Genomic DNA, 16,702 nt, shown 5'->3' on the forward strand with positions numbered 1-16,702 from the left:
GCTCCAGATCTGGCTGGATACTGCAATCAGCTCTCTGGCACTTAAAAGACAACATGGGTAGACATAGTTATTGACAAAGCAGACACACAAGTTGACTAAGCAGGGGCCGTCACACGTCCTAATACTACTAATCTAACCTTACCTAACTCAGGAACCTTGCCCCACAGCCCAGCTACCTTACCCGCCAGCAGCCCTAACTGGCATACGAACGGCACCCACCCCAAGCAACGAGTGCTCTGCTAGACTTGGGCGTCCACACCAAGTGCAGTGAACATTATACCCACCTCAACTCTCTCCTTTTCAACGCTTCGCAGTCCGTCCCTCCAGTCCTCATTAGGCACAGGCGCAGCCACTTATTCTAACCAGTATCCGCAGAAACTCCACATTTACAAAGCATATACGACATATACAGAGGAAATGAGAAAAGGCCTATGTCTTCTTTAAACCTGTTACAGATAAAGGTCTGGTCCCCAGCCAATATTTGAGAATTGACAGTAATAATTCTAAAATATTCAATATCTTAAATGAAATAGTCCATCTATAGTATTTCCCAGCTGTGCAGAAAATCTCACTGGTCAAACAGAGACGTCTAGTGGTCAGTAGCAGGCATAGTAGGGCTGGTCCTATCAGAATGAAAGGAGGTTTAGTATGCAAGAGTGTGTATTGTTAAATTCATAATAAAACATACAATGTTTATGTGTTTGCCTTCATATCTACCACTGCCAGATATTTGAAGGCTGCATTTTGCCTGAAGGTGACTATATATGAACTCATGTGTTATTGAACCTTTTAGACAAAACCTGTGTGTGTGTTTCTGTGTGTCCGTGTGTTTTTGTGTGTCTGGATCACAGTCTCACAGCAATATTAATAACACATCATGAATACAAGTCACGCTCACATGACACTCACACACTCTCTCTCTCTTCTTGTCTGAGTGTATTTGAAAGATAAGCTGAGCCGATGTATTCTGTCATTAAATTGTCTCTCTTTGTCTCTTTCTCCCTTCTCATTATTTCCTTCATTCTCCCTTCACATCCATCCTTCTTTCCATATCTTCACTTCCTTTCTTTCTTCATTTCCTATAAATTGTGCTTCTCCCTTTCTCATCCCTCCTTTCTTCATCTGACTTTACTTCTTTCTCCGCTCTTTCCTTCTCCACCCTTCCCTTTCTTTCCTTCCTTTTCCTACTTCTTCTTATCTCCTACCAATTCTCCCTCCTTCCCTCCATCTCCTCTATTTCCTTTTTTCTGTCTATTTACCCTTTAACTCCTCTCTTTGTCTTCTTTCCTATCTCTACTTCCCCCTCCATCCTCTATCCTTATCCACTATTTTGTTTTTTCCTTCCTTTCATGCTCATCCTTTCATCTTTGCTCTTCTACCTGCCTCATTGCCACCTTTTCTATCTGACCCATCTCACCCTCATATTTCTCCTCCATCCTTCCATTTCACATTTTTTTCCTCTGTCTTACCTCCTTCCCTTCCTCTCATCTCTTTCCTTTTTCTGTACATTTCCCTCTCCATTCCTTCTTTCTTTAATTTGTTCCTGCCTCCATCCTCCTCCCAGTATGCAGCAGCGCTCCCATCAACATGAAGGTGCAGCATGTGAATGGCAGCGCTCTGGTGGTACGTTGGGCTCGTCCGGAGGTCACCTACCACCCACCCATCCTCCACTTTCTGGTGTCCTACAGCTGGACGGCCCACGACGACAGCTATGAGGAGACGCACCTCACTGACGGCAAACACAAACTGGTGAGACTGGAGCCTGTAGTGGGAGGGTTAGCCTGATACAATGGGTTGATACTGAATCTTGTGATTATTCGGCAACAAGTACTGAACCAAACACCACATATAACATACAGTAGGTCCCAATATTGGGATTAAAGCAGGTCGGATGTAGCTTTGAGATGAGATTGCTGCTCACATTGCTGGACTGCATTGATAACATAGAAAATACGTGTGTGAATATGTCTTTTGTAGTAGTATTTCTGAGTTACCTTATTGTTGCATGGTAAAGCAGCTGAAAAGTGCAGACTTTTTTGAAAAGGCCAACGCTGACTTATGGTGCATTCAGGGGGAGAGGCTCTGAAATGTGAGATATATATGAGAGTTTGCTGCTGAACAGTAATGACATGCTCTGTTGTGGGAGAATCAAATAATTTTAATAATTAAAAAAAGCAAACATGAATGCTATCCAAATGATGCACACATTAAAATGCTGTATGCTTATACTGTAATATTCTCTGATTATTATCATAGCTCATTGGCGAACAATGACTTTAATGCATTAGTATCGGGAAGGAATTATTTAAGAACAATAGAAACTTTAAAGGATGGATGTGATTAGGTCAACTGTAGACGGACTTAGTTAGGGTTATCCATAAATACTCAGTGATGGAAGAAATTTGAGTAAACTGTGTTTTTGGAAAATGGGTTTAAAAATTAAGAGAGTAGAATTTGCTGCTTTGTATTGAAAAATTGAGTTTGAAACTTTTTTCACATTGCTGGATTAAGCTGAATCATTTGAAAAAATTCAAGAGGTTGGTTGAAATGTCAGCATATTTATTTTTCTCGTACATTTCTGGAGCCACTATGAATAAATATTGTATTTTAAAAACATATGACAATGTTGTTTTGTACATTTAATATCTATGGTGATCTATAAGTCACATCACTGATCGATGGATTGTATATAAATGAAACCACAAACAACCTCCCACACCTCCCTTATGAAGGCAAGATAGCCAAAAACATTTGAATAAATTGTGGTGCGCTGGAGAAGAGTTGTGCGACTAGTTGTAACTACTGGCCTTAATAACACATGGGACGAAGGATGTCAAAGTCCTGCGCTTTGTACATCCAACCATATACCCTTACATCCTCCCTATGGCTTCTGTGAAGTACAACAACATCACACTTTGTAGACTGTAAAAATCTAATTATTTTGAGCAAATCAAATTAGTAGGCTAAACTAGGAGACAGGGTTGCAATCACAGATCAGATACAATTAACATCTGTGAATCTCAAGGATCTCTCATGGTTGCGGTGATTCACAATTTTAGAAAAATGTATTTTATCAACTGAACCTATCTTAAAGCTGACTTTCGTCTATTCAGCAGTATTCGCCATTTTACGCTATCAGAATCAGAAATACTTTATTGATCCCTGAGGGGAAACTCTTTTGTTACAGCTGCTCACTATCATGTCGATGCACACTTGAGAATAGAAGGAATAGAAGTACTAAGCAAATCAAAATATAATACACTGTAATACAGGTACAGTACAAAGTGGATATAAGTATAAAAGCTAAAACAAGTCTAAGTACCAAGTGGATTTAGAGGTTGATAAGTATGTATGGTATAATACAATGTAATAATATAAGTAATAAGTAATAGTGCAGTAATGAGTACTGTCAAGTTAAGTGTAGCTTATTAAGATGATAATGAGACGGTGGATATTGCACAGCAGTAATAAATAGGGAATTTTAAACTGAAAACATAGTATATTGTGCAATTATTTAAAGTAATGCAGTGATGTTAATGATCCAATGTCCAATTAAGTGACTTAGGGTCATATAGACTGACACTTAGAGGGAGGAGTTAAAGACTTTGATGGCCACAGGCAGGAATGACTTCCTGTGGCGCTCTGTGGTGCTTTTTGGAGGGATGAGTCTTCCGCTGAAGGTACTCCTTTGTTTGACCAGCACCTCATGGAGTGGGTGGGAGACACTGTCCAAGATGGCATGTAGTTTGGCCTGCATCCACCTCTCTGACACCACTGACAGTCCAGCTCCACCCCCACAATGTCACTGGCCTTACAGATCAGTTTGTTGAACCTGTTAGCGTCCACTACCCTCAACCTGCTGCCCCATCATGCAACAGCATACAGGATAGCACTGGCCATCACAGACTCATAAAACATCCTCAGCATTGTCCGGCAGATGTTGAAGGAACTCAGCCTCCTCAGAAAATAGAGGCGGCTCTGGCCCTTCCTGTACAGAGCTTGAGTGTTCTTAGCAAAGTCCAGTTTATTGTCCATGTGTACTCCCAGGTACTTGTAATCCTGTACAATGTCCACACTGATCCCCTGGATGGAAACCGGGGTCACTGGTGCCTTGGCCCTTCGTAGATCTACAACCAGCTCCTTAGACTTTGTCGTATTGAGCTGCATATGGTTCTGCTCACACCATGAGACAAAGTTACCCACCACAGCCCTGTACTCAGTCTCATCACCATGATACCTGATACATCCCACCACAGCAGAGTCATCAGAAAACTTCTGAAGGTGGCAGGACTCTGTGTGGTAGCTGAAGTCTGTGGTGTAGATGGTGATGAGGAAGGGAGAGAGGACGGTCTCCTGAGCGGCCCCAGTGTTGCTGACTTGTGCACACTGTCCGACACACAGTGCTGGAGATGCACATGCTGTGGTCTGTCAGTCAGGTAGTCAACAATCCAGGATATGAGGGAGGCATCCACCTGCATCGATGTCAGTTTCTCACCCAGCAGGGCTGGCCGGATGGAGTTGAAAGCACTGGAGAAGTCAAAAAACATGATCGTCACCGTACTTGCTGGCTTGTCCCGGGGGGTGTAGATGTGGTTCAGCAGGAAGATGATGGCGTCCTCAACTGCCAGCCGGGGCTGGTAGGTGAACTGAGGAGGGTCCAGGAGGGGTCTAACCATGGGCCGCAGCTGTTCCAGCACCACTCTCTCCAGGGTCTTCGTTATGTGGGAGGTCAGTGCTGCCGGTCCGTAGTCCTTGGAGCCACTGGGACGTGGCGTCTTTGGCACAGGAACGAGGCAAGATGTCTTCTACAGAACAGGGACCCTAGACTTAGGCTCAGGTTGAAGACATGTTGAAGGACTCCACATAGCTAGGGGGCACAGGCTTTTAGCACCCCAGGGCAAATGCCATTGGGGCCTGCAGCCTTGTTTGAGTGGAGTTTCATCAGCTGTCCTCTCACCTGGTCCACCCAAGCCAGTCTGATGGCTAGGAGTCTGATGGCAGACAGCAGCTGAGTTAGAGGGGAGATGAGCAGGAGCTGGTGTGTCGAATCTGTTAAAGAACTGATTTAGTTCATTGGCTCTGCCCAAGCTGCCTTCAACTCCACTGCTGCCAGTCGGTCTGAAGCCAGTGATGCTCTTCATGCTGCTCCAGACCTCTCTCATGTTGTTCTGCTGGAGTTTCCACTCCAGCTTCCTCCTGTACTTCTCCTTGGCCTCCCTGATCTTCACCTTCAGGTCAGCCTTGATTGCCCTCTCCTCCTCACTATTACCATCACTAAAGGCCCTCCTCTTGGCATTCAGGATGTCTTTGATGTCCTTTGTTACCCACGGTTTGTTATTTGGATAACAATGGACCATCTTAGTTGGGACATTGCAGTCCGCACAGAAGTTAATGTAGCCATTGATGCACTCAGTAAACCCGTCAATGTCCTCTCCATGAGGCTCACAGAGTGCATCCCAGTTTGTCACCTCAAAACATCCCTGAAGTGTCTTAAGGCCTCCTCTGACCATCTCCTCACTGTCCTTGTGGTCGCTGCCTTTTAACCAGAGGCACATGGCAGGGTTTGATATGTGCTACAACATAGCAAAAGGCATTTCCAGCAATCAGCTAGGCTAAAAATAAGGCTTATGTCTGTTGCAGGCCAAATTTTGGCCTTTGTCGTGGCTCAAAAACTGACATCTGCAGATTAATTCCATACCGATATGTTATGATCCACTACAGTTAGGCACGATACGAGATTAATAAATCTCTGTTCTTTCTGTGGTGTGTTACAACAAAATGTTCTAGATAAATAAGGATTAATTTCAGAAGTTCGGACTTATCTTCCCCTTTATTTATTGTTACCTTATTATGTTTATACAGTGAGATAAATCTAGGATGCTTGGTTACAATACCATTACACTATTCTATGCATCTTAAAGAAACTATACTATACAAAAACACTTTATTAAAAACTTTGTATACATCTATATAAGAAAACTTAAACTATACTATACAAAAAAACTTTCTCCCCTTCATTCCACTACTCTCATGCATATGCTCTGAACACACAGCCAGCCCTACACTCCCTGTTCCCCACCCACATGCCCCCAGACACACCTGGCATAGATCTGCACTCTGCTGAGTGCACTCCTCTAGTCTTTGGTACAAAACCAATTTAATCATATTTGTAAAATATATCAATATATTTTATATGGGGAGACATTAATATGTACATCAACAGAAGTGAAATGTCAAATGTAAAAAAATCTATGCATTTAAATGCACATGCACATTCATGACATTTCTTTTTACACCTGGCAGTATTGTATAGTATAACATTAGGAAATCACCAGTATGGACTAAGATTTGCTTAACATCAAATATTTGTGCATATATAATGAGCTCAGTACATCAAATACTGTGCTTTTTACACATACTTATCTCTCCTCTCATTCCACACACACATTTGCAGCCTTTCTATGATGCGCTTCCTCGGGATGGTTTGTGTGAGAAAAAAAAGGAAAAGCTCTTTTCAGGATTTTCTGACTCTTAGCTTTCGTTAGCCATGTCTGTACTGCCATGCTTTCAGTTCTTCCTCACACACAGCTCAGGTTTCATGTCCACAGCTGTGCCTCATCACACCACTGTGTTTTAGGCTTTGTGAGGAAGTCCATGTGTGAAGTTAGTTTCAGCTTCCAACCATGTCAGTCCATGGCCTTTCTAACACTGAAATCAAGCAGCATCCACCATGGCTGAATATTGAATGAATTTTGAATAATTAATATTGAAGCCAGTGCTGGTATGTTTCATATTGCAGTTCCTATAACAGCTAGAAATTGAAATTAATTGGGGGGGGGGGGACACACACAGATTGTTCCTTGAAATCCATTGATTTTGTAAAAATGAAAGCTAGTATTTAGCAATGGCTAGTCTCAAATAAAGGCCAGCAGGAAAAAGAGGAATCACAAAATTCCCTATTACCTGTCATTACAGAGTCATGTCATACTACCCACACTCTTGCTTTCTCTTTTTAACAAGAATACTGTGCTCCCCGAGTGTTTTAATTCTTAAGATTTTAGTCCTTGTTGATTTAGTGATGTCTGTGGTTACGGGTGGTAACAGAAAATGCATTTCAATAATACAGCTGCCAGAGTTATTGCTGCTGTTATTAAAGGAGATCATTATTTTAAGTATCTTAATATGACACTCACATGCCATGTACACTGAAAGAGTTTTTGATTGCTCTAAATAGAGGTGGGTAATATATCCTAGAATGGTATTTCATTTTACATTGCAATATCCATATACATTATGATAGTACATTTTCTGTAAAATAAAAAAAAATAAAAAATCTTTGGGGATTTACAAATCTGTATAGTCTCACAGTACTATCATATTGAGCAACCATAGCTGTAATAATTCCTCCACTCCATACTGGCTAAACAGAGATACCTTTGTAGAGCCACTACTTTACAAAATCCACAGTCCTTGTTCTGTGTAAAAATGCATTCTGCAGTTTGAAAGAAGCTAAAGTGAGGCACTTCAATTGTGAATCTTCTAAAATAACAGTTGTGTTAGTACAAGGGAGAGGAGGAGAGAGAGAATGGGGGGAGGGAAGCATAATGCAAATTCCACCTAGAATTTCAAAATAACAATAATGTAATGGTAGTAGTAATATTAATAATAATAAAGTAATAATAATAATAATAGGAATGACAGTGATATGAATAATAATGATAATAACATAGTAATAAGACTAATAATAACAATTGTGGTAGCAATTCAATTTTATTCATATATCACCAATTCATAACAGAAGTTATCTCATTGCACTTTTCCTATAGAGCAGGTCTAGACCGTACTCTTTATAATATTATTTACAGAGACCCAACAAATCCCATAGAAGTTGTCGAGCAGGAACACAGCGGCAGCAGGTGGCCCACATTCACAGATCCAGGAGAAGAGAGGAGAGACGAGAAAGCACAAAACTTTGGGAGAGAGAAGATGTCAAGTTAGTAACATGCATTAATGGGAAAAAAATGCATACAGGTGGAGAGGGAGAAGAGGAGAGGAGCTCAGTGCATCATGGGTAGTCTCCCAGCAGTCTAGGCATATTGCAGCATATCTAAGGGATGGTTCAGGACTCACCCAAGCCAGTCTTAACTATAAGCTCTATCAAAGAGGAAAGTCTTAAGCCTACTCTTAAATGTGGAGATGGTGTCTGCCTTCCGAACGCAAACTGGGACCTGATTCCACAGGAGAGGAGCTTGATAACTGAAGGCTCTGGCTCCCATTCTACTTTTGGAGAATCTAATAAATAAATAATAAAATATGCTTACAAACCAGGGGAATTAGAAATAAATCTGTCTGTAATAGCCTGTCTCAATTAAAGGTCTGGTTCTGTCTTCAGCTGAGATAACAAAAACAGCCCCTTACTTATGATTTTGTATTAATGATGATTTTTATAATTGGCTTAAAACAATTATGCCCAATAGTGCCTCCTAATCTCTCACTATGGCTGTTTTTCATGTTAATATTTGGCAGCTTTGATAGCTTTGAAAGTACAGGCCTTGAAAAACCCAAATGGGTCACATCAAAGTCCAGATTCCAGATCAGCCAACCATCAACTACTGATCATCAGCCAATAATCAAATGATTTCCCTGAGCACCACTACACACCCTCTCACATAACAAAGTGCTCCATATTACTACTTACTTTTGACCCCCTTTGTCCTCTTTTGCTTCTTTCCTCTTTCACTTTCTTCCTTTTTTTCTTCTGTCCTTTACTCCCTTCTCCTTTCCATTCTTTTGTTTTTCATGCACCATACTTTCCTTTTTTTCCTTCTTCATCCCCTCCCTGCTGATACATTGCAAGATGAAAAGATCAGCTATATGTTATTTGGTTAACTTTCTTAATGAACAGTTATTTAACCTTATCACTATGATACACTGCACTTTTAAACAGATTTTAATCATCTAGTATATTTCCATGTGTACAGATATCACTGTTCAGATGAATTTCTGATGTGACAGTGAAACTGCTTTGAACAGAGCTAAAGTCAACTTTATTTGCTGTAATTGTAAATTATGACAGGAATATTTCGGACTAACAAATAGTCAAATGCAGTTGCACTGGGAGGAAGCACAGTGTGTGTGTGTGTGTGTGTGTGTGTGTGTTTGTTTGTGTGCGTGTTATTACAGAAAAACAGAGGATTTTACATCATCAAAAATTTGAATGCGAGGGCCTTGAAAAATCTAATAACATTTTTTAGAACAAAACAACTCACAAAATAAGCAATGATTGCATCATTAAAACTATGAATTTTTTGTTTAACAAAGGTACAAACACGTGCAGCTTTGGCAAAATACAACTTATAATGAGAAAATAAGTCAGCAGAGGTTTTAATAAAATAGTTATTAATTTGTCGGGGGACAAAAGCTTTTTACAAACACACACACATGCCAACACACACAAACCAAGCAACATCCTTCATCAGTTCCATTACAAATAAATGGTCTCATAAGGAGCAAAAATGAGCTATGAGAGAAGGATGTGGAGCAGACAGGAGGTTTCATTCCCTTACATTGTGGTCTGCTGTTCGGCTAGCAGAATACTAATGCTAAGCTGGAGGGGATCCAGGGCTGTCAGCCTGTGCAAAAAGCATGACCTTGGGCCAGTGAAAACAGGAACGGCTGCAAAAAAGGATCAGAATGCCCCCCTGGCTATGGAAGCAACATTGGCTTTAGAACTGGGAATCTGCCATAATGAGAGATAGAGGGAGAGAGGTGGGAAGTGTTTTATCCTCCCATTATTAACTCAAGAGACTATCCTTCCCTCTGAAATCTACTTCACTCTCCCTCACCCTTCCTCCTCTTCCTCCCTGTGCCGTCTACTCCCAACCCCCCTTCCCACACACAATTTTTTTTCTCCCTCTTCCTGTCAACCCTTTGATTCTGCTCTTATTCCTCATATCCTCCCTTGATGCCTCTATCTAGGTCACCACAGGGACTTACATGGCTTTGGGACCCCCAAATCCCACACACACGTCCCCCTTGTCACAATCAATGGAGAATCCCCATGTAATAAAACACTCGACTATTTTATAAGAGGGAGCAAATGAGGGAAACAGGTTCCTAACGAGATTCAACATGACAGAAGTGGCGTGAGTAAGGGAGTGCGGGGGGGGGGGGGTATCGATAGATGGAGCACAATAATGTGCCATATGAATAAATGAATAAAGATATTAGTTTAATGTGATAATGAAGTTAATTGGTGTGAGTGAAGAGGATGCAGCGAAAGGACAGCCGAAAGGAAAAGAAGAAAGAAGATTAGTTTAATGTGATAAAAGCCATCTTGAGTCAATGGAAATTTGATTCAGTCCCTCATAGAGAAATATGCACTTTTAGGATGTCATAGATCCCCTGAATGAATGCTATAGAGCCTGTAGAAAAGGGATCTCTAACATTACCCGTAGAAGGCAAGTGAGTGTGTCTTGTGTGTTAACACATGTAGAAATAGATAATAAGCTGGATGCAGTGACCGTATGCTGCATCTCAAAAGTCCTGTCCTGATAGTGGAGTTGATAGTTTTGAAAACTGTTCAATAACGTGATGATCAGAAAAACTCATTTGACTTTTGGCTTGTGGGTCTATATCATTCTGGACACCCACCTTCTCTTTTGTCTCTGGGCAATACAGCAAATAAGACGGTTTACCAATCTTTGGAATGTTCCTTTAAAGTTGGGCAAATATTGTGTTAACACTCCAAGACAGAATGTGTGTGACGTACATGGCAAGATGTCCATATCTAAAGTTCTTACATACAATACAATGTACACTCAGCTTCCAGTTTATTAGTTACACCTAGATAAAACTAATGCAGTCTAATACAACAGTCCGACAATAAATTCTCCCTTCGTGAAATGACGTTTATAATGTTCAATTTTTGTTGAAACTGTTTTAGAGTGGTGGCGATTCCACTGTATGATCATTTAAGAACATATAGTTTGTGGTGCTGTTGAATTGTATTGGGATATAATGAGAGGTGTTTTGTAATATTTAGTCTACACTTATTGACATAAACATGGACAAATATTAGAAACACTTCTCAGTATAATGCAATACAACTCAACAGCACCACAAACTACAGCCTCCAATTTAACCATAAAATTGAATCAACACCTCTCTGAAGGTATTTATTGCAAGGCTGTTTAATTAAACTGAGTTAATTTTATCTAGGTGTACCTAATAAATTGGCAACTGAGGGTAGATTTCCATTTCCATTTTATATTTAGCAGAGTCTACAGCTAGCAGCTGTGTGTGGCTGTACTTAGGCAAATTGGTGCTTTGAGCTAAATGCTAGCGTCAGCATGCTAACATGTTCACAATGACAATGTTAACATGCTGATGTTTAACAGGTATAATGTTCACCATCTTAGTTTAGCATGCTAATATCATGCAAATTAGCACTAAACACAAAGTACTTAGGCTGATAGGGATGTCATTAGTTTTGCAAGTATTTGGTCAGAAACCAAAGTATTAGTAGTATTTATAAAGTAAAACGTTAGGCTTAGCAAAATGTCAGAGAAAAGCACCTTTTAAAGTTTATTGATGCATGCAGGCACCATCACTGCAATATTATTACATTTATTCATCTTTGGTGTTTCATTTTAACATTTCCTCATCTAAATTTATAGAATGTCCTACCTTTCTATACTACTGTCTGTGGTCTTTCCAGAGTGGTGTGATTCCAGACTCCTCAGACATTCTGTTTGCTGTCAGCTGCTGTTGATGCCACTGTACAATGAAGCCCTGAGATGTTTACATGAAACCTTTTAATTTACTCAATCTTTGCCACCCATCTGCGTTCTCCACAGCATTAGTGTGAACAGCAACACCCATGTCTGTCAGAGCATTACCTTCTCATGAAATCTATCATTTGCAGGTCAGATTTTCTGTACAGTCCCACGGTGCATTTGTGGTGATGATATCTATTTCCCTCTGAATACATGACAGAGATTAATGGAGTTGTGTGGCAATTCACAGCTTAGTGAAAACTTAGTTGAATTTTCAAGACTGTTCCATTACAAAGGCTCCAAGAGATGAGGGCGAAAAATACAGTATTGAACTCCTGATCTCTGTTAGGCTTCGGGTGGGAATTGGAAACAATGTTGAATCCTCGGTAGATCATCTCATTTGGGAGGAGGTGCAGTTTCAGCCTACTAGCCTTTAGTCCTCTGAAGGACGCGCATTTCTAGGCTGATCATGCTTCGAAGGAAGCCTGAACTGGACACAACTACTATGGTACTATAGAGATTGTCTCATGGCATAAATGAGGGATACGGAGCGGCTGTGCCAGCATGGTAATGGAAGAATGTTTGAAGTGGCTACTATATGAGTAGATTTCTATGTGTTTTGGCATGTTTCAAATTCACCAGACAAACGGCCATATAAGTCGATTGTGAAAGCAACTTATTACGACCCATATTTACATTTATTGTTAGGCCGGGAACTCTAGTGGCCTTAGTAATTATGAAGGGAGCAAAGAAGGAAGCCAGGTGACGTTGTATGAAGAGCAACAAAGTCTGCGTTGGGAGGTGGATGGGTCAAACAAACACATCCAGGATTCTCATCCAGGATTTGTGTCCCGTGTGAAACCAAGTCAACGGCTTTCTGCTGCTGCTAGAAACAGGTTGATGACAGACTGAATCAAAATGGTAAAGTTGTTGGCAGTAAAACCAAAACAATGAGCTAAAAGAGGCTAAAACACTCTAGAGCTAAGCGGAATTGTAAAGTTGATTCTCTGTAGGTTTGTCACTACGAGCCACCCCTTTCACATTACACACAGTAATTTGATCCATTGTTCATAGAAACTTATTTATTAGTGTGAGTAAAAAGAGTAAGAGTAAAAAATAATTTCCTTCATGTATGTTTTCTACATGGAGGGGGATGGGAACAGGAAGGAATGTATAGGATTATTAAAAATGTGTGTTGAAAATGATTTGTCAATTGTTAAAATGGGATAATAAATAGTATTATAATCCCATTTAAAATACAAAGTTTGGTTGTGAGCAGTATAGTTTAATAATGTGCACATATAGACGGGTGAAGTGATGTGATGGTGTAGCTGACATACTGTGTATAGGGATGGTTAAGTGTCTCCGCCTGACTGACTGGCAGACTGAACTGATTTTACCTCTTGAAACCATAAAACATAGCCGAGTATGATATTTTCCAGTGGCCTACTGTATCCTTGCACTTTGTAACTCTGTGATTCTGATTAACTGCAGTGATAAAACAGCGTATGAAATGTCTTGCAGATAAATTTGTCAGACTTGATTAAAAAATGAGATTTTAGTAATATAATGAAATTGTCAAAAGACAATGACACAGTAGAGGAGTCAAGTCAGCGAGTCTAATATACCATTATAACAGGGCTCTACTGGAATTGATCTGTTACTGGTCTTAAGATTAGTCTTATATTTTTACCTCCTTATGTGATAGAGATGGATGGAGATGACTGCATGTACATGATATCTTTTATTATTCTGCTGATCCAAAGCAGTATGACTTCTTTCTATTAACTGGTTTTGAAAGCTTGGCGAGGGGTTTTACACAATGAGAGGACACTTTATTAGACCGAATAATTTGGCGAATACCGCAGTGCTGGCTTCAATATTTTCTATTTAACTGAGTGACGGTGAGTTTATGAAGGTGAGCTGATGGGCTTGAGGAGGACATGCTGTGACCCCCCATACTAAGCCAGTCACGATCCTGGATGCTAGTGCTGTTAATGGGGAGGAGGAGGAGGAGTCTTGTGGTTTTGATACGATGATGAGCATGCATAAAGGCTCTTTTCTTGAGAAAGAGAATCTTACCTCAAATGTCTACTCTCTAGCTTTCTGAGCTTTCAACAGAAACAGGGGTTACCATCTCCCCACATCATACAATCATCTTGTTTTCATATGACTAAAGAGCCACATTAGGGAATGTGATTTTACCTGAGCCAGCTCCATCTGCTGAAGAAGACAGTAAGATGTGGTTGAAAGCTAAAAAGTGGACCTTTGAGCTCATGTTCTCTTGTGTATTTGACAGGGAGATTATGATGTGGGAGTGACCATGGGGAAATGAGGAGCTTGGATGAAAGGTTTAGGATGAGAGTAGTATATTGTCTGGTTTGGGATAGCTGCAGTAATAATGTGAAGTAAACTGACTGTATTAAAGGCTGTAGAGAAATAATACTGTGTGGGGACGAGATGGCCTTTCTGGTTGACCTTCACTTTAGCTTCATTAGGAGAACACCAGACTACACTAGCCTACCTGCATACCACAACACTGCAGTCTGTTTTTTCTTGTTCTGCACTCTTGGTGCTGTTGCTTTTTTGACTCTTCCTTTTAATTTAGAACTGTTTAAGTTGTGTTATGCATACCTTTTGATATATAATTAAAGCCGGCACATTGGACACCACTTTGAAGGACATTTAAAAGTAGATGGAATAATTAATCCCAAACCATTATTTTCTCCCTCCTTTTGGTGTTCCTCCAGGCAACCAGTAAGTTGACCTATGCCTAAAAGTCAGCCACTGTGAAGTGGACTATTTTTGTTTATGTTTGTGTCATGTGTGTGTGTGTTATTCACTCTCCCCTCAGATGTGGATGTACCTGTCTGGAGTCTACACCTGACAGAAAACTAATAAGGATAATATAATTTTATTATTTTAAATTTAATTTCCACAGGAAATGCATATAGACCACTTATAGAAAGGTCAGGTTGTAATACAAAAACTTTTTTCCTAAAAAGTAAAAATGCTAAACAAAGAAAACAACGGCGGTGGGGCCCCTCAGGAGGGGGGTCAAAACAAAAGGTGAAATATTTGTGTTGCAAAAGAAATTGTTAATTGTTGACCCACCTGTGCATCTAAGGGTTAAGAATCAAATTCCATTGTTCTATCCCTTAAAGTTACTTATGTATGCATATTTCATATAAGTCTTCATTTCAAAAGGTAAATATTGGTTTTCACATCCTTTAAAAAGCTTAAAAATGTATGATACAAACTTAGAAGACCATGCTGATTTTGGTTGTGTGTATGTTGTCCAGGAGGCCATCATTTCTCCCGTCTCCCCTGATGTGCTGTACCTGTTTAGAGTCCAGGCCGTCTGCATGAATGACATGCGCAGTGACTTCAGTCAGAGCATGCTCTTCAGAGGTAACACAGTAACACACAGACACACACCTCTTAGACCTCAAGTGCTCATGATTGCCGCCACATTATCTCTAATGTCATCACAAATGTCAATATGAGCATCAGAACGTATCTCTTTCATGTACACAGCCCTCTCTCAACATGCCGTACATATTGTCTTACATTGGGCAAACAGTATTATTTGACAGGATTCTTTTGATCATAATATCACAAAATCTTTCATATTCAGGTTATTTATTTGAGCTCAGGCTAAATGAAAAATAACAAAGGGAAAGGAAAGAAAAAAGTAAGAGCAAGCAGCTGAAATGCAGTGAGATGCATTCATTTAATCTAACTACATTCAGAATATTGGCTGGCTCATTAAGTTTCCAGCGCCTTGCATTTACATTCTGTCATGTTGTGATAAATGTGTTTTCAGTGCACTCATGGATGTCTTATCATCCCTTCAAGTGATGTGTTGCCTGGTTGTTTCTCCTGTGGATTGTTCCATTTTTTTCCTTTCCTGTGTTTCAGCAAACACCACCAGGATTTTTGAGGGGACGAGGATTGTGAAAACTGGAATGGTAAGGGAAGCAGAGGTGAATCACTACTATTGTCTTTTCACTTTTTATCCACCAGAGAGCAGTGTCTGTAATAGCATCATTCTTCTCTGTGTTGATGTCTCAAAGGGAATTAAAGTCATGAGAAAGTAGTGTTCACATGTAACAGGATACCATAATTATGTCTAAATCTATGCACACACAACTTCAATAAATTCTGGATATTTTATTTTGCTTAATTTTATGCCTTAATCTTCCTTCACTTTGGCAAAAGGCTGCATAAATATACCTAAAATTAAGTTATAATACTACAAAAACACTTAAATCAATTTGAGAGAAATGTTCAAACCTGCCTATGTTTACATCTCCACACACCTGGCCAATCACTGTGTAAAGTGGGCAAGTTTGTTGCATTGTCGATTTCAAAAAGTTAAAAAATGGATGCAGTTCCCCATATTCCGACATCATAAAGGTGGAGAAAGCAGTTTCAGATTCTGTTTGACAATCCGACAACCACTTTGATGGAAGCATACTGATATTACTTCATGACAATAAAGTAACGTCTACTTATGAACCCTCATCACAGTTTATGGCCTTAGTGTAGATATAAATTTCAAGCAATTTAACCAAAGTGAGTTATCCTTCTCAGATTGTTTGTGTGTTTGGAGGTCAGCAAAGAGCAAGAGGTAAAATCATCCAGTATTTCATGAGATAAAAGCTCAACTTAATTGTATTTAAATGTCTTTTTATATGTTGCTTTTATGTTTTATGTAAAGCACTTTGAATTGCCTTGTTGTTGAAATGTGCTATACAAATAAACCTGCCTTGCCTTGCCTAAACTCAGACAAGTCAGAGAAAATAAACACAATTGTGTGTAACAGAAATGTATTGTTTTCTTTCTTAACACCTTTAATGACCCCTCAGGTTTATTTTGTATATATTACCCCTATATACCCCTTAAGGTATTCTTATATACCT

General features: G+C 39.9%; 1 protein-coding gene across 4 annotated transcripts in view; it reads left to right on the top strand.

The window, feature by feature from the left end:
* The window catches only part of LOC122883490 (receptor-type tyrosine-protein phosphatase gamma-like), a 577,119-nt gene that overhangs the window by 501,409 nt on the left and 59,008 nt on the right, over nt 1-16,702 (top strand). For 3 of the 4 annotated variants that reach the window (XM_044212273.1, XM_044212264.1, XM_044212251.1), the window contains exons 9-11: nt 1,565-1,749; nt 15,080-15,188; nt 15,699-15,763. In XM_044212273.1, the coding sequence (XP_044068208.1) occupies nt 1,565-1,749; nt 15,080-15,188; nt 15,699-15,763 (359 nt within the window). The remainder of the gene's footprint in view (nt 1-1,564; nt 1,750-15,079; nt 15,189-15,698; nt 15,764-16,702) is intronic. The other variant, XM_044212257.1, reaches the window with a different exon arrangement.

This window comes from Siniperca chuatsi, linkage group LG2 (genome assembly GCF_020085105.1).
Source record: "Siniperca chuatsi isolate FFG_IHB_CAS linkage group LG2, ASM2008510v1, whole genome shotgun sequence".
NCBI classification, from domain to species: domain Eukaryota; kingdom Metazoa; phylum Chordata; class Actinopteri; order Centrarchiformes; family Sinipercidae; genus Siniperca; species Siniperca chuatsi.